The following is a 24,580-nucleotide window of genomic DNA, read 5'->3' on the forward strand; positions in this document are numbered from 1 at the left end:
ATCTCCCTTTCTATCCCCTAGGAGCTGCTGACTGGAGACTTGTTGTTTTACTTCATACCATCAAATCATAGATTGATGGCTTGGTACTCTCCAGCCACAAATGGAATAGAATCCAGGTGATACACAGCATAGTACTGAGCCCAATGAAATGGCAGAATTTGGGATCAGATTGGCATGCAAGGAACCAGAGGCTTGTTTTGCAGGCAGCAAACCCAGTTTCTAGCTGAGCTGGAAGGCTAGTCTGGTCTGGAATTGGGTGAGTTTAAGGGGAGAGCTACCTGTAAACCAGCTTTCCAACAGACTTAAGTGTAAGTTGAGATTACTTCACATCAGTTACCAGGAAACCAAATCCTCAAGTTTCATGTTTGTTTGAAGGTAAAACTCAGAGTGAAATGAAAATCATTTTGCAGCCTTTAGTAGGTCTAAAGCACAGATTTACCCTTGGCAGAGCACACATGCACTAACTCATCCTGCCCACCTAATCAGAAGCTCAAAACTCTGCAACCAAAGCACGACCAACTCACTCTTGCTTAAATTAGTTAATGAAATTAAATTCCCAATATAAATAGTTGATGTGCTGGAATATAGGAAATAATCCTGCATTAGCCTCCAGGCATGAGTTGCTTGATTAATAGATCTGTTTCTAATTCCTCCAAGCATCAGCATCTACTCTTCACTCATCTGGTATTCAGGCCGAATCAACTGAGCTGATTCACGTGTGTAAGCGTTGCTACGGCCAGGTCCTAAATTCAGTCCTTCAGGACTTGCACTTCTGCAATTCCCTTTTAATTTTATTAGGGACATAAAAGTGCCTTCAAAGATATTTCCCTCCGCATCCAGTGCTTTGAGTTAATCGGTGTGCACGTACCCCAGCAGCACGTTGGTGCTGTGCTGCACATCGCAAATCAGAAGTGACAAATAGCTTGTTCCTGCAAGGTGCTGAAGGCAACAGCTTCCTAACTTGGATCCCCAGTGCCACAGACCCACAGCTGCAGTTATATATTTGGCCTAGTTTTGAGAAGTGTTAAACCTCTCTATCTGTGGGAGGGGAGGAAAAAAGCCACAAGTACTTATCACTTCAGGATGGCTTGCTAGGTTAAACAAAGGGGAATGCTGAATCACAAGCACTTTGTTGTGGAGGTGCATGCATTTGTAATCTGCTTTCATCGCCAGCATGCCTGTGGCTCTTCTTATTTGGGAATCTTTCCATGTGTTGCCTGTATGTTTTCTTTTGAGCTCCTTTTCAAGCCCCCTTTCAAGTGAGCAGAGCTGAAGAAGACTTGCAGAACTCTACTGGTTTAGGAGTGGCTCAGACTAAGGACCAGACTGGCCACTAGTTTGTTTACTCCTGCTCATAACTCCAAGCATTGATGGGGGAGAATAAAGAGATCTATGGGCTGAGCACCCAAGCTCTCCCCTTCCCTTTTCCCCTTGTTCTTGTCTGTTTAACATGCAAGATCTGCAGGAAATGGGCAATTTCTTACCATGGCCTTTCTGTAGAGCCTGGCTGATGCTTTCCTGAGGTAACTTAATGCAAGCTGTAACAAGGTGGATCCCCCTCCTCATCTTCTCTTGCTGCAGGTATATTCGCTCAGAGCGCTCTGTCATTCTTATCAACTTCTGCCTATCCATCATCTCCTCCAACGCCCTCATCCTGATCGGACAGACCCAGACCCGGAACAAGGTAGGAGATCAGTCGAGCTTTGTTTGTTTGTTTGCTTTTCCCCTTGATTTAGCACTGAAATAATCCATTCAGGCAGCACTTCCTCATTTTTCCTCCATCTGTTCATTAGCAACATGTCAAAGCTACGATTAAATGGCACATTTCAATTTTCTTGTGGAGAATTTGTCAGCATCCTCGGGGCTTTGATTCAAACCAATGTGATATTTTTGACTATCTGCCTAGAGTAGCTGGCACATGGCACAGGAAAGAAACGTGGTTATTTGCAAAGGCTTTAACTGTTTTATGGTCAAAAAATTACAGAGGAAGATTGAGAAAATGTTTAAAAAAAACCAAACCACTCCAAACAAACATCTCTCAGCTTTACGTTTATTTCTCCACCAACTTTTATACTCAGAGCTTAAAGCACTTGGCAGATGTTAATGTACACAGCCACAAAAACCACCTTTCTTGGGGTAGGAAGCATTGCCAGAGGCATTGTACATGCTGCAGAGCTGGGGACTGTGAGAGCCTTGCTGCAGATCAGTGTGACTTCAGTAGTAAAGGCGTAGCATGGATTGTCAAGCCACATGCAGCAGTTTCACATACATGCCTTCCCACATTACAGACCCAGCTGGAGAGGTGTGTACTGCCTGTATGACTTTCCTCCAGCCAAAGCACTTTCAGTTTCCTCATTGGTATCTGGCATAACAAATCAGTGCTTACCATTAACACTGGAGAGGCACTCTTCATCAGTAGCGACAGGACAAGGGGTGATGGGTTCAAACTGAAACGGGAAGTTCAGGTTAGATGTAAGGAAGAAGTTCTTTACTATGAGGGTGCTGAGGCGCTGGCACAGGGTGCCCAGAGAAGTGCTGAATGCTCCATCCCTGGCAGTGTTCAAGGCCAGGTTGGACAGAGCCTTGGGTGACCTGGTCTAGTGTGAGGTGTCCCTGCCCATGGCAGGGGGTTGGAACTGGGTGATCTTAAGGTCCTTTCCAACCCAAACCATTCTGTGATTCTGTGATTAATATTTCCCTGTCGTACATTTTCCCATCTCCCCAAGTGCTCCAACCGTTCCTAACTCCACTAAATAGAAAAGCGAAGCAAGAAGTGTCCTTCACTACTCCTGCTGCCAAAATTTCCCTCAGAAGTCAAAATGTAGGTTTTAATTAACAGTAACCAGTGACCAGTCAATTTTTTCCAGCCTCTGCTTTGGCAGCCAGAACATGTTGTCACTTCTGGAAGTGTTGCTGAAGAGAAGCCCTAAGGTTTAATGAATCACAGGGATTCATTTCTATGGAGGGCCCTTCAGGTTAAGGGTACATTGTTTTAGGAAAAGTTTTACAGCTGCTTGAGTCGTATGTGTGCAAAGAAGTGCAGACATGCAGCCAGACAGCCTTGCACCTATTAAACATGCCCTTCAGAAGCTAACTTTGCAAAGCAAAGCTGTGTCTCACGGCAAACATGGTTGGAAAGAAACGGAGAAAGAATGAGCTGAACTCTTGATTACCAGGGTGTGTTGTCTGCAACTCCAAGTGTGTGCTAGGAGCTTCTTTCCATAAGAAGACATACAGAGCGATGCTTAGCATGGCAAACCATGGCTGGACCCACTCTTTGATTATACTCCTTCACCCTAGGACAAGAGGCAGATATCTTCATGCTCTCCCACCTCCTTCAGAGCACGGTTGTTATCCCAGGTTCTCCCCTGTGCTTTTTCTCACATGATTCTGGGTGTTCACTGTCAGTGGGGATTCAAAGCTCCCGGTTGCGATTGCATGCGGCAGATTAGCTCTTTGCACATACATATGCATGAAACACCATAAATAGAAAGGTTATTCTTGGATTTCCTCTCAGCCATCTAGTAAACAGTCTCTAGAAGGGAACAGAGAAAGAAAACTATACAGAAAAGAGACCAAAGCGTGTAAATGAAGATATTATTCACATTCAATTATTGATAATGGAACATATTAAGATGTTTGTGATTGATTTATAATTACAGTTACGAGGGGAGAATTTCTATGGTATTCGTTGCCCTGGAAATGCCAAATTTTCCCTTGATTTTCATCCATGTAACCTCAAAGGCAAGATTCCATGCCTGGATTTACTAAGCTTTTTGAAGATGAAAGGCCTGGGAAAAGGCTAAAAACTTACAGTCAGCAATAACATGATACAAAAGAAATGAATGCTGCACGAACTGGCCATATCTCAAAGGCATAGCTACATGCTGCAAGGAAACTGATTTCTCCTCTTAAAGGAAAACAAGGGCTAATGGCCTTGACAGACTGACAAGCTCTGCTCAATCTTTTAGTAGCAGCTTGGGACATCATATCCCAGTGCTTGGCCTTCATGGAGTTGGGTTTTTTATCCTTACAAGGCAGGAAAAACCTGAAGCAGAGGTAGCAGAAACAAATATGTGTTTGCCCATCATCTGGCCAAGTTTGCATCCTGGTTTCAGCAAATGGGTTTATACTGGCCCAGCTGAGATGTGCATACGTCTGTTGTGTTCCTCCTTGCCTATTAAAACTACCCAATTAAGACTAAAATAGCCAGAAAATATATCTCTCTGGTGTAAAATTAGAAAGCAAAGGGTTTTTTCTCCCCTTTACAAACTGCTGACAAACTGGGCAGAACAAAATCAGAATGGTAAAATGAACAGTGTTTTATCTGGTATTCTAAAATAACAGTCTCCTAAAATACATTCCAGAAAGCATCCTGTGTGACTGTTTTATGTAGGGCTGTAAGCCTACGAATAGCAAACACCTTTTCACATGTAAAAATGGAAATTATCATATTGAGTTGTCTTATTTGTGCTGAACTGTTATCCAGAATCCATTTATAAGCAAAGTACCAAGGGTTTTGATGTCAAATACAAATATGGAACAAAAAAAGACAGTTCCTGTCTCAAAGGACACACAGTCTTCCTTTTATTCACAGCTTCTGATAACATCATTTTCTGCCAGTGTATGAATTGAGAGCAATCCAATAAAATCAGGATAAAAGACACTCCATGCATGAGAGCTCGGTGTTAAAAGATGCTGGTGGATGAAAAAAAGAGGAAGGTTCACTGATCGTAAACCCAAAGTCCATGTTTCCTGATAGAACTCAAAGCAGAGAAATTCTTCACTACAAACTTCCCCCTCCCCTTGGTCTGAATGTCTTAAACCATTTTGCATCCGATCAAGAGTCACTTTTAAAGTCTTATTTGCTCTCCCTCCTCCTTGGGAGCTGCTTGGAGTTTCTTTCTATCATTGTGTACATTGATTCACGGTTTCCAACTCACAGATGGTGGAAAACTGGCAGAGTTAAACAGAGCGGCACCAATTTGCACCAGTGAAGGATTTGGCCTTGCTGAGCTAAAAACAAAGGCGAGCTTGTCAGCTTTCCAGTCCATCTCCCTGGCACTACAGGATTGTTCTTCATAATGCATTTGCTAGTACTTTCCCCACTTTAATTTTAAATGGCTTAAGCTCCCTGCACTTCCCTTGAGAGATTTCCCAATGAGTTGTAGAGCTCACCATGATGAAATTCTTTCTAATGTAGGGTTTTTTTCCCCTTAACTTTTTTTCCCCCTGTCTGTTAGTTAGTTATATACCCTTGTACAGCTATGCACCACTCATGTTTGCTGTCCTTACCAGCCCCTGGCAGCCGTGGCTCTCACAGCTTAACTCTTTCACATAACAATCCTTCCCTGGCAGGGGCACCATCTAAATTGCCCTCCTCTGATTTCATTTTATGGCTCAGCTGCCAACAACATGGTGCTTTGGAAACCTTTTGAGCTGAGGTCGGTGCACGACTTCCTAACTGCTCCAACTTCCCCAAAAGAATTGTGACAATGGATTTGATCATTTGGAGGATAAATATATGTTGTTGAAGTCAAGAAAGCACCAGGATGGGATGCAGGATCAGACTTCAGGAGAGGTGTTAATTCTGGGTTTATCATAGAGCTCATGCAGCCAATTTCCATGAAGTACTTAAATGTGAAGCAAACGCTTTAGTCCTTTCCTAGGTCAAACCTTGTGGGGGAGGCTGCCTCTTCCTAAAATGTGTTTTTGTGTCTTGATCTTCATGACTTTGCTTTCCAGAGCCTGGTTTGGAAGCATCTCCCTGCACCTTCTGCTTTCCTGCCCACTGCTCTCTCCGCCTGCTGCTCCTCTCACGTGTCCTCCTTTCCTCCTCTCTCCAGGTGATATGCACGCTGGTGGCGGCTTTCTTGCACTTCTTCTTCCTCTCCTCTTTCTGCTGGGTGCTGACCGAGGCTTGGCAGTCCTACATGGCCGTGACAGGCCGGTTACGGAACCGCATCATCCGCAAGCGCTTCTTGTGTCTTGGATGGGGTGAGGATGCTGGGTCTGAGGAGAAGCTTTCAGTGCTTTCAGGGATGTCAAGCAGGGCTGAAATGGTTAAAGGCAGTGTGAGCAAGAGCATTAAGTCCTGTCACACAAAAGAGATGAGTCAAGAGTGGCTGAGTTTTCAAAGGGAGTGCTGGGGGTGGTTTCTCCTGGGTTTGGGTCTCTTTCTTGCTTTCTCTGTCTCCTTCTATGTGCAACCCGGAGTGAAGCAAGCTCTGAAATCCTCTCTATGGCAGCAGGGCCTTTTGTAGACAAATAAACCGAGACTGGTGCAGATGCTTGTAACTAATTTTTCTCCCTTTTCCATATGTTTAATTTATTACCCTTAAATGATGCATTCTGTAGTCGAAAACAAACACAAACACATAACCTGCCCTTTCAAAGCAATAACAAACGTGTTTGAAAGAAGCAACTGAACAAAAAGTTGCTCAAAAGCAAGCAGATGAGAAGGATAAACGGAGAGAGAAAGCGTTGTGCATCTGAGCTGTATTAGTGTCTCGTTTTACTACTGAAGTCTGTCACTTCACCCCAGGCAAAGTATTTCTGATGCTTACAAAGAGCCCTGATGTGATTTATTCCAGCACATCAAGAGCCATCCTCCTTCCAGCACCTGCATCCCTTTAAGTTTGCACTCTTAGCTTTTGCTTATAGCCAGAAAACTAATTGTCTTGTTGAAATGTAGTGTGTAGCAGGTGCACAGCTACATACATGCAAAGTATGCATATGAATATTCGTGTGTTCATGAACGTGATCATGCACAAACTGCAACTCAAGGAACATCAGGGATATTGAATGCAGACTAATAGCTTTTCTAGGTAATAAAAAGGTTTTTTTCCTGGTTTGTAATTGCTGGGACAGATGGGTGTGTTAGCCAAGGGAATTTTGGATGAGCAGCTTTCACATTTGTAGTCTGTACAGATTAAAACCACCCCAATGCTCTACATGTGTAGAAGCATAATTTGCACTGCTATTAAAATGTAGTCATCTCTGAGCTAGGATGCGCTGGCTGATAAATGATGTATAATAACCATTTCAAAAAGGTTAGGACAAGAAATAAGGAGCACTCTTGCCTATGGAGGCAGCAAGGGAATTTCTGATATTTAGCATCCTGTTGTAGAGTTGGGATTAATGGCACTTCTCAGAGGAAAGAGGCCAAAAAGATGTTTTAAAGAGCATAATCTGAAATAATTAGCACAATTCATTTTGTCATGGGATGATTCTCCCCCTTTTCCCCCTTTTGTGTATTAGCATTTCTCTAAGCCCTTGTTTGAGCCATCTTTGCCAAGTTCTCAGCTGCTGTCAGCTGTAGCTCATTGAAGCCACAATGGTTTTTATCAGCAGTGAGGTTTGTTCGCTGGGTTTTTGTTCTCCTCTTGGGTATGTGACTTTGCCTTTCCAGAAGAGAGATTTTAGCAATTAGAGTTTTTTTTTTTTCATATTATTATTTAGAACAGACAGACAAAGTGTTCCTTAGAAACAATTCATTCATCATATTTAGCCCCAGTAAAGAAGACATAATTTGTCAGTCTTTTTACAACCACAATTTCCACAAAAACTCAGGCTCTGAGTGGGTCTTCAGTTCATAATACTTATGGTTCTTGGTACTTATTGGATATGAGGAGCATGCGGTCTGATTCATCTCTGACCTGACAATATAAAACGCTTTGAAACAGGTTTCTAACGTATTTATTTGGAATTGTGAATGTAAAATTCACTTCAAAACTCTTCGAAACAGGTTTCTAATGTATTTATTTGGAATTGTGAAGGTACAATTCACTTTCTGCAGAAAGCCCTTAAAACCTTGCTTGTGACTACACGAGTGGCAACCTAGGAGGCTGATACAAACCACCCACAGTGTATGGAATAGACCAGTTAGGAATAACTTTCTTTCAAATAATCAGAAACCAGATTGAAAGTTATTATTCTTTTTCCAATCTAATCACATCTAACTGTGATTTGACCATTAACAGGTCTCCCAAGACAGAGGAATACAGCACATAAGATGATGCTGTCTGGCTTAGCGACCATGGCATAGCTACCAGCTTCAGTTAATACTGCTTGTACAGCTCCATTTTCAGCACAAGCTGGGGCTCCTACCCAGGCTTGGTTCTTTGCCAGTCCCTGTAAGCTGATGAGTTCACAGCCTGAGTCTCTGTTTCTGCATAATTATCACGTCTAAGAGAAGCACTTTGCAAAGAACAAGTTGCTATTTTTGGTGGAGTCTTTGCCAACTTTTCCTCTTTCACAGGGCCTCTTGCATCAAGCTCTACTCCTGAAAAAGTCCTTTCACATGTGGTTCCTTGGTGTGCTTGCAATGGGATGCCATATTGATGGCATCACAGTGAATACAGCACCCAGGATATACCCAGATGAGGTGTGAAGGAGGGTTAGTAAGAGGAGGAAAAAAGAGGAAGAAGAAAAACAGAAAGAAAGAAAAAAGAGACATATTTTAAAGCCACTGCCTCTTGATTTTGGACTCATCAAGCACGAGCTGTACTTGGAAATCTCATGTGGGAGGAGAAATGCTTCCCTTTACGATAACTCTCAAATGCTGTATGTTCCAGCCAACTTGGCTTCTACATCCCAGCTGGCTGCAGACCCTCACTATTAATCAATTTGGTGATGATTTGTATTGCTGAGTGACCACCTTGCCAGCAGGGTTATTGTTTGGATGCTGCGTCTGCACATCGCTTCGATCTACAGCGTCTTCTGCAGCCACCCGCCATGACCTCTATGGCACAAGCATTAGGGGCTTGTCAAGAAGCACTAATCCTAGCTGGCTACTGATCCTGCTAATTCTTAATGGGATTTGCCCATCTTTAACATTGAGACAGCTTAATTCATCACGTCACATGGAGGAGGGCTATAAAAAGCCACATGGAGACCTCCATGGCTGAACAACCAGATGTTACTAGCTGATATCCAGGCATTTCTATAAGGAAAGGGGAACACTGGGCTGGAGTTAGTGAACCAGAAAAGTACCCAATCTCCTCCGTAGATCCTGAGCAGTTTATCATGGCAGGGATAAGAAGGATCAGAAGACTATTAGCATGATAGGGTGTCTTTAGCTAGTGGTGATTGTGCCCAGTCATTCTAGGACATAATGATTTCAGAACCTTTTAATGAGTTTTAGGCCAATAATCAGCAGGTTTTCTTCATGCTCCTTATTATAATGTTATGGGAGCTTCTAGCAGCAGGATCAGGGCAATAGCTTCACCTCTTTATGCACTTGAAGTAACATTCTGTGCTGGCACCATTAGCTCCTGATGCTCTGAAAAGATAAATTATACTATGTACATTGTGGCATCCCAGCCACAGACCAACCTGCTCATCCTTTGCGACACTTGGAATGAAGTGTGTCTACTTGAGGGCAGCTTGTTTCTCTTAATTTATTCCTCTTTTGAGCACAAAAAAAGAGGAGCAGGTCTCTGGCAAGACAAGAAGCATCCTTATTTTCAGTAAGACCTGATGTTCTGATGCTCTGTTCCTTTGCTGTTCAGATGGATCTGCTCTACTGTAGATCATGGACCAAAACTTAGAGGAACTCTTTGAGATAGGGGAAGCTCAGTTTCCTTCTCTTTCTCTGTTTCATTTGGGGTGAGATCTGAACCCAGCTTATTCATCATACAATATGGTAAGAGTGAACATTGCCCTTAGTCTCCTTGCTAGCTTCTTTGAGTGGCTGAACATTCCGTTTTCAAGAGACATCTTTATATATTCCTGGCCAGCCTTTGTACCTAAGACTAAATTAAATCTATTTTATGCATCCACATGTACTGTCAGTCCTCACACAACTGCTGAGACCACAGCAGGATATGAGCTGATTACAGCTGATGGCATTTACTTCATTAGCAGAGGTAATAAGGGTTCATGCTTTTTGACTGTGAAGGTCCTGAATTCAGTCTCTGTCAAAGACCCGGGCTGAGACAGATGGTGCTGGAATAACACTGGGAAGAATGGGGTGTATTATGCTGTCGAGTGGGAGAAGAGCTTCACATATGCTTAAATGACCAATTTTCTCTTGTTTCATTCCTGTAGGGCTCCCTGCCTTGGTCGTTGCCATTTCTGTGGGATTTACCAAAGCCAAGGGGTACGGCACCGTGAACTAGTGAGTAAAGGAGTTCTTCCTTTTCCTCCCTGCATCACCTTCCATCCTTTTTGTTATAATCCAGTCCTTGACTCCCAAGATCCAGGGTAGCAATTAAATTCTGGTGTGAGATGATGGCAGAAGAAGGAGCCATCCTCTTTCGCTGCCTCCTCAAGCCCTGGCCAAGCTGGATTGTGTATTCCTTTAAACACCAGTTCACAGGGACTGGTTAGATTTAGCCACTGCATCCATGACAGCACTTCGATCTAACTGTATCCTACTTAGAGATTTATTTATATATATATATATATATGTGTATATATATATATATAATGGGGAAAATGTGGTATTTTTAAAGTTTCAGATGTTTCAAAGTTAAAAATAGCTTTGGTGTTTATCTATTTAATGCTTTGCTTGATTGGTCCCAGATTTTTGAAATAGCTCAGCTCTGGTTTAGGCACCAGAACAGGAGCGAGGTTTTCAAACCAAGATGTGGAAAGCAATCTGAATTTGCCTGTTTTCTGAATTCCATAGGATTTGCCTTTGGGAAACTTTTATTGGCATTTAATGGGGGAAGTAATGAGGGGTGGAAGTACCAGAGGAAGACTGTGCAGAGGTGAAAAATACATAAAGGGAAAGCTGGAATTACTCAGAACTGAGTATCAGTACAACAGGAAAGTGTTATTTTTTCACTGTGCTGTGAAGATAGCTTAGCAATTATATGCATAGTGGCTAATATGGATGTGGATAATATTTTATGTTGCCATAAATTAGGCCTGCATATACAGTGTTTAAGGCAGAGATGTGATCAGCAACAGATGAGGGTTCGAGAAGTCCACTGAGAAAATGGCATGTGCAATCCCTGCTCTTTCTCAATTCCCACCACATTCTGCACACCCACAACCAAATGGTCCAGGGTTTGCATTTTGATTGCAGGAGAGTATGAAGCCAGAACAGCAGCCTTCTCTGCTTTGCAGTCTGGATTACTGCAGTCTAAATTACTGTATGATGCGGAGGGCTCAGGAAGGTGAGTTTGTCAAATGCCTGTCCTTGCATCAAGATGCATTGGATGTACCTGTCCTGACTTGCTTGCCCCAGCTCAGGGTGTCCCAGTGGAGAGGGATCCAGTGCTTCTTGTATGACTCAGAAGAGGACAACACATGGCCTGGTTCTCAGAAGTGCTGCTGCGATCCCAAATTCCATTTAGCTTTCCTGTGGGTCTGCTGTTTCTGGCATTTCATGCAAGTCCATGAGAACAATTCATAATGAACAAGCATCCAGGGAATGGGAGGAAGGTCCTAAGTATTTCTGCTTCATTTCCTATTTGTAGACTGGTGGGAATTGCTGCAAAAAGCTCTATAGCTTCTTCCCCATTAATGTTTCAGGGGCATCTTAGAGTTTTGTGGTCATCATTGACCACACAAAAGAATGTGGGCAGGGAAGGGAGGAACGTGCAGGAAAGCACACCCCATTTCTCTGCCCTGTAGCACGGAGTGCCAGCATCTCCTCACCCCAGAGCAATGCCCTCCCAAGCTGTATCCAAAAGGGTGCCAATGCGTGACAAAACCTGTTGGTCTCCTGCTTCGCTCTCAGATTGACACATGAGTGAGGTGGCCAACAGGCTGCACTGACTTCCCATCGTTCCCAGGCAATGTTTAACCACAGCAGCTCTCCTCCTTTTCCTGCTAATCCTCTGACTCCTTTCAGCCATAAGGACTCTGTTGCTCCATGAATCCAAGGGCTGGATGCTGCTGGCCTCCCTAGCCAGCAGGCTGGCTGGCTTCCCAAGGAGATGGCAGGGAATCCTGTGCTCTCAGCTCTCATCACTGAAGCCCAGTGACACCATTTACTAGCTCTGCTTTCAGGGTGCTCATAACCAAAATAGCCTTTGTACCTTGGCAAGTCCAGTTTGGTCCTTCTTTGGTTCCCATTCCATGATGCAGCTCAGTATGGGGTAAAGCTGGTGAGTCCCAGCAATTTGAAACATGACAAATATTCATGTGGATTAAGCTAGGCAGGGTGCCCCGAAAGATGGAAGAACACGTTTCTTCCTGTTTTCCTGCTCAAAAGGCATAAAAGCTAACTTACAGTATGTGTGCCCTTGGTTTTACCTCTCCTTTAGAGCGAAGTCGGCATTACATAGCAGGAATTGCAGAGCTGAGCTCCAAAACTTGAGATTTAAGACTGATGCTGAAGGCATATAAACACAATATAGACCTGGATAGAAGCTCATTTGTTGGTTTATGGCCATTACATCAGCGTGTGATGTAGTTACAAAGCTCAGAGCTAGAATTCAGGAGCTATCTTAGCTTTGTCTCTGGTGAGTACAGGGCATACATTGGTCATTTCAAATGGCCAGTGTCAGTCTTTCAAAGCATGTTTTCATCTTGCGGAAGGAAGGAAAGACATTAGCCACAACACGTCCCTCCCTGTGAAGCAGGGGACAAGAGCTGACTTGACAAACCACAAGGGACTTCAAAGTGTTTTTAAAGCTGCCTCCAACCATGCAATTTCTGTTTTTTTAAGAGCAGTGCATTAGCAGTGGTTGGGTTTCTTGTAGAGATGGGCATTAGGGCAAAGTAGGGCTCTGGTATTTAGCTGAGCACAGAAGTTGATACTCAACATCCTTATAGGGGGTCTAGAAGGATGCTGGAGAGGGACTCCATCAGGGACTGTAGTGATAGAACAAGGGCGAATGGGTTAAAGCTTAAACAGGGGAAGTTTAGATTGTATATAAGGAGGAAATTCTTTACTGTAAGGGTGGTGAGGCACTGGAATGGGTTGCCCAAGGAAGTGGTGAATGCTCCATCCCTGGCAGTGTTCAAGGCCAGGTTGGACAGAGCCTTGGGTGACACAGTCTAGTGTGAGATGTCCCTGCCCATGGCAGGGGGGTTGGAACTGGGTGATCTTAAGGACCTTTTCAAACCATTCTACGATTCTATGATTCTATTCTGTCAGCTTTTTCTCATTCCACTCACAGTGGCAATAACTCTGACAACCATCTATGGCACATGAGAGCATTCTGGGGACAGCTGCAACTATTGAAGGCATTGCAGCACAAATCTTGGTGTTACAGATTCAGGACAAAGCTGGTGTGAAATTCACAACCTGTCTATGTCACAATGACTGAAACTATTCATCTGAAGAGTACGCCAAGGTGATAACTGCAGTGGAGCAAGTCAAGAGAGGAGCCTCCAGTAGGATGATCTACCTGAGCCCTAAGCAACATTTCACCTAGCTTCATCCTGTCTTTTTATCTGTACAAGGGATGAAGATTTTCTTTAATGGTAAAAAGACAACTGGGTAGCTGTATGGAGGCCTGTCCCATCAAGGCATTGTTGCAGTCAAAGGACTGGCCATGTCTCCAAGCTGTAACACAGCTAGATGAGAAATAGTGTGGGAAGGTTATAGATGATGCTTAATATTTACCATTTGCTTGGCCAGATTGGGCCACTGAGTGGTAATGATTACATGGAACTGTTGGAGCAAGTCCAGAGGAGGCCACAAGGATGATCAGGGGCTGGAGCACCTCCTGTATGGAGACAGGCTGAGAACATTGGGGCTGTTAGGCCTGGAGAAGAGAAGCTGCGTGGAGACCTCAGAGCAGCTTCCAGTGTCTGAAGGGGTCTACAAGGATGCTGGAGAGGGACTCTTCATCAGGGACTGTAGTGATGGGACAAGGGGTGATGGGTTCAAACTGAAACAGGGTAAGTTTAGGTTGGATATAAGGAAAAAGTTCTTTACTGTGAGGGTGCTGAGGCACTGGCACAGGTTGCCCAAAGCAGTGGTGAATGCTCCATCCCTGGCAGTGTTCAAGGCCAGGTTGGACAGAGCCTTGGGTAACATGGTCTAGTGTGAGGTGTCCTTGTCCATGGCAGGGGGATTGGAACTGGATGATCTTAAGGTCCTTTCCAACCCAAACCATTTTGTGATTTTATGATTGTAATATGAGAAGGGAGAAAGGTTCAAGTTAAAAGCTGTATATGTCCTACTGAATTTGGACTGTGTCTCTTGTTTTCTGAGTTGTGATTTTTCAAGCAGCCATTTACCCAGAGGCCTTTATTGCTCAGTGTGTTTCTTTTAGAGTGCTCTGAACTCTCCATCTGCAATGAGGGGAGGAGGACATGAGGGGATTTTTTCCTTTTTCTTACTTCAACACTATTTGAAAAGAGATTTTGCAGTTGTTTGGAGAGTTGCTGGGGTAGGGTACAGGCTGTATTTCCAGTCTCAAAGAGAGTCTTAGAGATAATGGAGGTCTAAAGGACCTGACACTGTTCACCTCGTTGTATTAGGCTGAATGCCTGCATAATAACTCTTTTTAGCCTGTACTCCAAGGACTGACTCTGGACCTCTAAAGCTTGACAAGCTGACTCTTAAAGCTTGAACTGAATAATTGGGTTTATGCTACTTGTAGCTGGGAACTCATATCCTCTTCCACAAGAGAGCCCACCAAAGGTTTTGTGAGAGCAGTGCCAAGACACTGCAGATTTCCAGGGTCCTTGTGTGTCACTGCATCAGGGCTTCTGTCATCCACAGGTACCTCAGCAGCTTCTATATTAACCTCTAAAGTAACACTGGCGAGACAGCCCTGATTCCCAATGGTAGTCTAGTTATACAAATATCTTGTCTGTTGTATTGGAGCTGCTTTGTTTTGGACACGATGGAGGTGAGATCTGTTGGTGGCAGAGCTGTATGGTGTAGTCAAGAAGATCGCAGTGGAAGTCTTTGAGCACTGTGTACAGTTCTGGTGTCCTCAATGTAAGAAAGACATCGAGCTGCTGGAGCAAACCCAGAGGAGGCCACAAAAATGATCAGGGGCTGGAGCACCTCCTGTATGGAGCCAGGCTAGGAACACTGGGGCTGTTCAGCCTGGAGAAGAGAAGCTGCGTGGAGACCTCAGAGCAGCTTCCAGTGTCTGAAGGGGGCTATAAAGATGCTAGAAAGAGACTCTTCATCAGGGACTGTAGTGATAAGACAAGGGGTAATGGGTTCAAACTGAAACAGGGGAAGTTCAAGTTACATATAAGGAAAAAGTTCTTTACTGTGAGGGTGCTGAGGCACTGGAATGTGTTGCCCAGAGAAGTGGTGAATGCTCCATCTCTGGCAGTGTTCAAGGCCAGGTTGGACAGAGAATTGGATAACATGGTTTAGTGTGAGATGTCCCTGCCCATGACAGGGGGTTGGACCTGGATGATCTCCTGCTTCTTTCCAACCCAAACCATTCTGTGTTTCCATGAAGTCAGGTCTTTGCAGGACCAAGTAAAAACCCACCCATCTCTCATATTTGCTATGGCAGATTCATAAAAGCATCAGATGTTTTGCAAAGAGCTCTATTGTGTGGAACACCAGCTGCTGTCAGTCAGGGATGCACTGCTTAGAAATAGTAGTCTGGAGTTGCTGAACATTGTTAAACCATTCAGTATCTCCCTTTAAGAGATCTGTGCAGAGATCCTTTGGCAAGTACTGGGGAACCTCTTAGTGAAATGCAAATATTTGTGTGCCTTGTAGGCATAGATGCTAAAAGCATCTCCACCAGATTAATGCTGGAGTTCACTGTCGGTTTCCCCTCTCAGCTATCATTTGACTCTTTCCCTTCCCTTGCTGTCAGCCACCACCTCTGACAGCCTTGAAAATGCTTCGATGAAGCACTGGGGCAGAGAGGTCAGGCAGTCAAAAGAGATAAGGACCAGTGCTTGGTGATGTGTGAATTAGCCTTCAGAAAGCCTGATGCTCAAAGGGGAAGGAAGGGGCTGCAGGGACCTGACATCAGTGAGAGCCCTCATTGCACCAAGTCTTCATCGCTAATTGGAGAGCAGGACAGTCAGCTCCTTTCTTCATCTCTCAGTTGGAATAGACCCTGGGAAAAACGGTCTCAAAATCAGGATGGAGCCTCGGAGAAAAAGAGCTGGGAAACGGCTGGGATTTGGGAGCCCTCCTGCTTCCCCCTGCCCTCTCCTTGCAGATATTGCAGCCCTCCAAAGCTTCATTCTTATTCCCTCCATCCTCCAGCTGATTACTCCTTTTATTACAGCTGCTCAGGCAGTTTATGACAGAGCAACACGCTATCAGGAAGGAATCAGAATTGATTAAATTAGCACATTACAGGTTTAACATAGGAATAAACAAGATACAGTTCTCAGAATAAAAAACAGAATGTCCTGGTTTTAATTTTCAATGTTAAATACTCTTTTTTCCCCCAAAATGTTCTGTGTTTTAGGGCAACAAATAATGTTTTTTGCAAGTGGGAAGAGCTACAGAACAAAATTGAAGTGTTTCCAGGAAGGCTTTGTTTCCTGGGAGACTCTGAAAGGCAGCCTTGGTTTTGCTGCTGATGCAGAATGAACCCATATTGCTGAGAGCACAGGCATGTAACTAAGTTACTGCAGCATTAGCTGGGTTAGGAGCTTGGAGAAAGTCCTCACTCCATTGTGGTTGCCTGGTCTTCTCTTGTGGTAAGCACACTGCTGAAATGGGATTACTCCATCACAGGTTTTCTCCAGGGTACTCCAATGTCAAAGCATGGAAACTTTCCATGAGGTTGCAGACAAGGTGTAAATTTGCATCCTCTGTTGCCCATGCTGTGATCTGCTGGATTCCCCACTAAATGGGTAGCTCAGCTCCTGTGCTGCTGTAACTGTTCATGGCCGTTGTAGTTACAGACTTGTTGATGTGGAAGGGATCTCTGGAGGCCATCGGGTCTAACCACCCTGCTGCTTAAGCGGGGTCATCAGGGTTGGCTGTCCAGGAGAAGGACCTGTAGTGACAGGACATGGGGGACTGGCTTTTAAATGAAAGAGGGGAGATTTAGATTAGAGATTCAGAAGTTCTTCACTGTGAGGGTGCTGAGAGGCTGGCGTTCAAGGCCAGGTTGGACACAGGGGCTTGGAGCAAGCTGCCCTAGTGGAAGGTGTTCCTGCCCATGGCAGGGGGTTGGAACTGGTGCCTTCCAACCCAAACCATTCCATGATTTTATGATTCTGATTCCATGATCATCCTGGGTTAAATGTACTTCTTATTTGGGTAGTGAAGATCTGGTCAAGGCAGTCAGTGGAGCTCAGGATGTGATTAAACTGATTGAATCAGGTCATCATAGACTCTTTTGGTTGGATCTCTCCTGACTAGAAATGTCATCAAGCGTGGCTCTGTGGCAGGCACTAATAGGGCTGACATCAGCACTTTAGACAGAAGAGCCCTCTCAGTTTGTGTAGGCACGAGGCAGTTTAGGAGCCTAAATTGCGCACATGGTTAGTGGAGAAAGGAGAAGCCTTCAGCTCATATGGTGTGAGGGGGAAGGCACAAGCTTGTTGGCAGTAAGCTCAAAGAGAGCATCCAGGAGAAGAAATATACTGTACTCCTGGACTTGAGCCTGCAGCAGGCATAGTGATTAGCAAATGGGGAAGGGACAATTTCAACTGTTACTACTCTTTTGACTGAGTGTGTAGGACAAAGAGCATCATCTTTCCAGCAAACTGATGCAACTGCTCCCAGGACCTGGTCTGCAAGAGAGTACTCCCATTAATGTTGCATGCATCCCTCTGTTGACAGCAGGATGCCATTCTTCAGGCCCCAGGCAAAGCAGCCTTTCTGCAAGGTCAGGAGAAATAGGAAACATCACTTCCTTGTTGTTTGAGACCTTTTTGCCATGGGGTATCACCTCTCAAGATGAACACTCTAGGCAAAGAACAGAAGCAAAGCTGTGCCTGTCAATGATGTTAGCCACTGGGTAACTTTCTTTTCTCTCTTTATTTTCCAGCTGCTGGCTGTCGTTAGAGGGAGGTCTTCTCTATGCCTTCGTGGGACCAGCGGCTGCTGTTGTTTTGGTATTTAAGCTTGGCTGAAAGCTTTTCCCTTATAACACTTTCCTTGTTCTTTCAACCCAAGAATGTCCCTCTATTTCCACTCGCGTTTTGAATGGCTTTCTCCTTCAGGAACAGAGCAACGTGTAGAGCCAGTAATCTGGAATAGGTTTGATTTATAATATAATAAGCCTCAGAGCTCAGCCTTCTACCTCTGTTCCCTCTGGAGCCCCCTTGACATCTGATTAACGCTTTTTAAACCCTGGTTTTGCCCTATCTGCATGGATGTGCAAGATGATGGTGGAAAACTGACATTAGCTCCTTCAGCATCTGCTGTTACTGGCTGTTTTCAGATCAGACTGTGCCTCCACAGCCAGCATTTATTCCTGTCTGTCTTAGAAGCTGCATGTGAGCAGTATCCTGTGTTACAGGTGAAATGGAGGTTTTCAATGCTGAGAACCTCAAAAATATCATGTTTGCTTCAGTTCAAAGAGATGGCATGATTAAAGTAAACATTCCTAAACTCCATCACACCTGTTCATGCACAGCGGGAGTCTGTTCTACTGGCACCTCACCCTTGGCTCAAACACAGCACCAAAGCCAGTCTTGGGCAGTCACTGCCTGAGTTGAAGGTATCACTCAAGAGATGACATACCTTTCATCAAGCTTTCCCTGCTGTTGAAGCATCACTGGCTGGGAGAACCCTTTTGAGAACTGCTGGTCCTCTAGGAAATCCCTCGTCCAGCAATTTCAAATGGGTTTAATGCCACCTTTGAGTGCCCACATGTGAGTGGCAGTCCCCAGCTGTGTTTTAGCCAGTGGAGCAGCTGTATGTCCTCTGAGGTTCAAGTGCCCTGAATTGTATTGATAGGACAAGGGGCAATGAGTTAAAATTGAAACAGGGGAAGTTCAGGTTGGAGGTAAGGCAGAGGTGAGGTGGTGAGACACTGGAATAGGCTGCCCAGAGAAGTGGTAAATGCCCCATCCCTGGCAGTGTCCAAGGCCAGGTTGAACAGAGCCTTGGGTGGCATGAGCAGGGACACCTCACACTAGACCAAGGGAGGGGATTGGAACTGGGTGATTTTAAGTTCCTTTCCAACCCAAACCATTCTGTGATTCTATGAATGGAGTTGCTGACACTTGCGATTTCTTCTTTGGATCAGGCTTTTGTTCCATATAGGGCCTGTGGGGTTAACTGCCCGCATCAGGTTTACAGCATAATATAGACACAGAAGCTTTTGCTACCTCTATTCCCACTGCTGTCATTGCACATCAAACCACCTTGGTGCCATCATTTCACCATGATGACAAAGAGACAAGTCAGCAGTTGCCCCTCCTCTACAATAAAGCAAAGCTTTTATCAGGGTCTTTAGCTCAGGGCTGCAACACACTGTTGAGCTTTCAGATAGCAGGCAGCAAAGAGTGGTGATAAGCAGATGTTCATGTGAGCCAGTCTTTAGATCTCTGTAGGCACGTGATAGTTGGATTTCCCTCAGTAATGTAACTGATGGGGGTCAGGGTCTTCTTTATAGAGAGGATAATTGATGGGAGCATTAAGGGGCTTAGTGCTTTCAGATGAGCTACTTCTTTGCCCCAACAACATAATAGCTCTGGCTCAGCTGCTTGAACACTCAATAGACAGCAGTGATTAGGAGGGAGGGAGCTTTGGTAGCCCCAGACAAGAAGTCAGTCTGCTGCCTCAAGCCATCTTGCTTTTGTTGTGCCAACAGCAAGGAAAGTAATCCTTTGGCTTTCATAGAATATTTAGTGAGCCTGCTTCCGTCTGGCATCTTGGTTTTCACTCCCATCAAAGCTAGAAATAGAGATGTCATTACAGAGAGGTCACCACCTGCAAATGGTGGTTCATACAGTTGATCTTATGAAGTGGTGAATCATCTCTGGGGGTGTTCGGCTCTTTAGTACCTAGAGAGAGCCCACACACCTAGCGAAGACTACCTGAGTCTCAGCTTTGTTATTGCTATTGCTGGCTGAAGTGAGAAGCAAATGTTGCCCAAGTTGGAGAAGAACAAGCACTGTAAGCCTTTTTATAAATGGGATCCTGAAAACAGATAAGCTCAGCAAGTCGCCCAAATTCACATCGTGACTTTTAACAGAGCACCAAGTTGAACACATGGTTCTCAAGGGTGCTCCGTCCACAAGACTGGACAGTTCCCTGTTCTCCAGGTACTTTATCCTCATTTCATGTTGACCATGGCAGCAGTGGAGGGACGCTCTGCCTGGCTCACCATAAGGACAGTCAGGTTCTTGCAGAGCTCTATAAGGCACATGCAGAACATGTTTGCTCCAGAAACGATATAGCTGCTGCTGTGCAGGGGTACACAGATCAAGGTGGGACTTGACTCTGTGCCTGAGCTCCTTCTCACCCAACCCTCCTATGAATGTGATATATAGATGAGTGAATGACTTTGCACACAGCTGACTTGGCTACGGCTAGGCCTGTTACCTCTGCCTTAGCCCTGCTTGGCCAAAGGAGACTTGTGCTCACTCCTCCCAAGCCATTCAAGCATCTCTGCACTGCAGTTCTCCTACCAATATGATTTTTCTGTTACCTGTAGTCACCTTCTTTCTCTAACCCCCACTTATTAATCTCCACACTGGAAAAAAAGCTTTTTGCTTGGAGAATGTCTTTACCAAAAATAATATTCTGAAGACATTTGCAGCTTCAGCAATATTTGCAGCTTGCAGTCAGTTCACTAACACAGAATGGCTGCAAATGTTTGAGCTTTAGTCTTGAAATTCCTAACAACTTTAAATGCAGAGCTGTTGCATGCAGTTTTACCCACCTAGCTCCTGTGGAGCAGTCTGGTGATAATTCTGTGCAGGTTGAAGGCAGTGGGTTACTGCAGGAGAGGCTCATGGCATGATGAAGTCAAGACAGAGAGTCATCAGTCATCGGGTGCTGCTTATCTCAAAGGCTGAATCTCAGACTTATGCCTTTGTTTCCAGATAGCATCTCTGAGACAAGGAAGCAAAGATACACTTCATGTTATTAAGAGTGGCTGTGTATAGAAGCATGTCAGTGCTTATACCCCTGACTTCGTAAAGAAAAGGAGGCAGGATCAGATGAGGATGTTGATCATGATGATCAATGGACTGGATGAAATAGCTTTTATTTATTATAACAAGTGCAGAGCTGCACTTCTTCATCTCTCCTGCAATACATGAATGAGGATACACACTGTATTGTGGCCAGCTCCAGGAGTGATCCAGCCTGCCATGCTTCCACCCCATCTTTCCTACTGCTTTGCTGCACCTCTCTTGCGCTGACCAGCCTCCAGTACAGTGAAGAAGGACAAGTGACTTGAAAGTGCCCATTCCTTTTCCAAGCAGAGTTAGGTTTTGATGTTAGGGTTTGAAGTCCTGCTGATCCTTGGCTGAGTAACTACATATGATGTGCCAGTGTTGTTCCTCTAAAACAATACCATGGTGAGCTCTATAAAAGGACTCACAGCTGTTGGAAGTAGTCCACTGCCCCACCAGCTGATGCAAGAGAAAAGAGCTGCTATTTGTGAGATCTGCCATTTATTCCCAGCTGTGGACTCCACACCAGTGAGCTGGGGCATGCCCTGCTGAAACCAGCAATCCAGACTCAGAGAGATTGATCATTCTTAAGGATCTGTTGGAGCAAGTGCAGAGGAGGCCACGGGGATGATCAGGGGCTGGAGAACCTCCTGTATGGAGCCAGGCTGAGAACATTGGGGCTGTTCAGCCTGGAGAAGAGAAGCTGCGTGGAGACCTCAGAGCAGCTTCCAGTGTCTGAAGGGGCTTATAGGGATACTGGAGAGGGACTCTTCATCAGGGACTGTAGTGATAGGACAAGGGGTGATGGGTTCAAACTGAAACAGGGGAAGTTCAGGTTAGATATAAGGAGGAAGTTTTTTACTGTGAGGGTGGTGAGGCACTGGAATGGGATGCCCAAGGATGTTGTGAATGCTCCATCCCTGGCAATGCTCAAAGTTAGGTTGGACAAAGCCTTGTGTGACATGGTCTAGTGTGAGGTGTCCCTGCCCATGGCAGGGGGATTGTAACTGGATGATCTTAAGGTCCTTTCCAACCCAAACCATTTATGATTATTTAGGCAATTAGATGGAGGCTTTGTGTGAGCAGACATCTCCCTTCCTCTGTGCTCGGTGTTGTACTGGGTGTCTCCTAGGACCACTCTCAAGGGTCCGTTAAACTCACCAAGGCTCAGCTAACATGTAATGCCACACATCTCTCAATCTGGCCTTAAACTATTCCTTGCAAGCCCCACATGCAGAAGAGCATCTCACACATTGTTCTGCCATCACCAGATGTTTCACTGACAGCAGAACCAGGAGGGTGTCACTCTTTTCCACCATCACCGCTGCACCTCTGTGAAGAGGGTGGTGCTCATTTGTCACCAATGAGCTCACATACAGAGGTTGCTGAAGTTTGGATGAGGTTTGTATAACAGATGCAGCTGGCAGCAGTGAATACTGTCAGAGCAAGGGGTTTAGGATCACTTTGTAAGACCTCAGCTCTGTACAGCCTGTATTTCACCATGGATATTTATAGCTGGTTGATACAGACATCCAATGCTCTTGCCCTAACAAAGCAGACCAAAGGACTGTATGCAGTTGTCCTGCCCACTGAAATACTGTGCTGTGCAGTATTTCCCAAGACATTCCACCATAGTAACTGGTGGCTCTACTTGCCCTAGTGCTCCTCCACCTCTTATTTTGAGAACAGTGGTGCTGGTTCCCAAAGCAAGAGCTACGACAAGCACTGCTCGATTCTCTTAATGCTGCTGCTTTGGTAGCACAGACTCCAGAAGGCACATTTGAAAGTAGCCAGTGTCAACCCACTGCACTCCCCTGTATTGATTACTTTCTGTTTGTATTACCCAACAAAACTGTTCTTATGCCTGGAATTTGCCTTGCTGAACCTGAATTGGGCTTCGAAGAGCCCTGCAGCAATCTCTGCACTTCACTCTGCCCTGCTTCATGGAAACCTCTTCAATCTGCTGCCAGCTGCATTCTGCTCTCCTGAACTCACTGGTGCATGGCCAGGGGAGGTGGGACAGGGTGGCAATGGGACAGAAGGGGAGGTGGCCTGTGGAAGTGTGTCCTTAGGGAGAAATGGGAAGGACTTACGTTGCCAAATGTTGGGTTTTTCCTTCTGTGCTCGCAAGTTTGACCTACTTGAGAGAAAAATTGTGTGTTGTTTCTCTTTCGACAGGTGAACATGGTTATTGGCATTCTGGTTTTTAACAAACTTGTATCCAAAGATGGAATAACAGATAAGAAACTGAAGGAACGGGCAGGGTATGCCTTATCAATACATCTACGTAAAGAATGAAATGACAAGATACCCCCATCCAAGGCTGTGATCAATAACCAGGCAAAGAATGCAAAGAGAGATTGGAGATGCAAACACAAAGCAAAAGCAGATTTCAACAGAATGAAAGAAACAAATAACACAATTGGTTTAATCTCTGCCTTGTCATTTGGTGCGGCAGAGACAAAAGCTCCAAGAAGCAGCACTGAGTTGCTATGGAGGAAGGATAGAAGTTTATCTCTTTGTTAAAGTGGCTTCAGCCCAGGCTGATGAATCCTTTCAAAGATTAGAGAAAGCAGAGTGACTCTTCTCTCTCACTCCTAGAGACAGCAGCTGGATCAGAGAGGGACTCAATCACTGCTGATTGTGGAATGTGGTATGGGCTGTGTGACAGAGAAGTCCTGTTTAATGCTGTCAGATGACTGAGAGACAGCAAAGGCTTGTGATACTTGTAAGGAAAGAGTCTTTGGAGGTCTAGCAGTGAACAACTTAGTAGATTGATGAGTGTGTAAAGAGGAGGACTGTAAAGAAACCTCTTCTGCAAGGAGAGATTCTGATGCCACCTGAGGTTCTTTATCTTCTCGTCTATGATTCTGTGATTCCACAGCCGTCACCCCAGCCTCCATCCCTGGGGCCTGGGCTTGTGTTATCTGGTTTTCTTTGTAGTATAAACTGAAGAGCTGACTCTACAGTTCTTACCACCCTGGTCTCACCAGGGGTTGACTGGCAGCAGCTACCATGCAGGGCTCTCTGCTGGCTTACTTCCAAACACTGTTGACATTGGCTGTTCTGTCATTAGTTCCAGCAGGATGAGACCCTGCTTCACCTTTGTTTCTGGAAACAAGTCTGTAGCCTGCTCAGACTTTACCCCTGAGCTATTCCAAATGGCATGCTGACACTGTGAGTCAAATCAAAAGCACAGGTCAGCCTGGCTGCTGCTGTTAGTATGTTATTTTACACTGCCTCACTTGGCTTGCTGTTGCAGTCAGAGAATTTATCTCCTTACTTGCTGCTAGAGGGTTGTGTGCTCTTATTTGTCCATTGATGGAATTTGATTTATCACTGTGGATGACAATTTTATCCTTGAATCATGAAATACCAGGTTAGAATTGACCTCAAGGATCATCTGGTCCAACCTTTCTTGGCAAATCATGACCTAGACTGGATGCCCCAGGAGCCTGTCCAGCTGAATCTTAAGTGTCCATCATTGATAGAAGTTATTTACAAAGAGACAAGGAGAGCAAGAGATGTTCTGATGCTTCTGCATCACAGCTACAGGCAGAGCCTAAAACTTTAGGAGGCTGGCGAAGAAGATAAAGATTATACCCTGTCTGTGAAAGTGGAGGGAGTATGGGTACCTGTTGCC

The 24,580-nt window shown here is 44.9% G+C and overlaps 1 protein-coding gene across 10 annotated transcripts in view; it reads left to right on the forward strand.

Annotated features, from left to right (window-relative positions):
- The window catches only part of ADGRB1 (adhesion G protein-coupled receptor B1), a 282,952-nt gene that overhangs the window by 221,607 nt on the left and 36,765 nt on the right, over nucleotides 1–24,580 (forward strand). For all 10 annotated transcript variants that reach the window (XM_061374169.1, XM_061374177.1, XM_061374166.1 and 7 more), the window contains 5 exons: nucleotides 1,582–1,684; nucleotides 5,847–5,997; nucleotides 10,051–10,120; nucleotides 17,853–17,919; nucleotides 23,116–23,201. In XM_061374169.1, coding sequence (XP_061230153.1) covers nucleotides 1,582–1,684; nucleotides 5,847–5,997; nucleotides 10,051–10,120; nucleotides 17,853–17,919; nucleotides 23,116–23,201 — 477 coding nt within the window. The remainder of the gene's footprint in view (nucleotides 1–1,581; nucleotides 1,685–5,846; nucleotides 5,998–10,050; nucleotides 10,121–17,852; nucleotides 17,920–23,115; nucleotides 23,202–24,580) is intronic.

This window comes from Neopsephotus bourkii, unplaced genomic scaffold, assembly GCF_033783945.1.
Source record: "Neopsephotus bourkii isolate Nb327-2 ecotype Australia unplaced genomic scaffold, CSIRO-AGI_Nbou_v1 NB_1637, whole genome shotgun sequence".
NCBI classification, from domain to species: Eukaryota; Metazoa; Chordata; class Aves; order Psittaciformes; family Psittacidae; genus Neopsephotus; species Neopsephotus bourkii.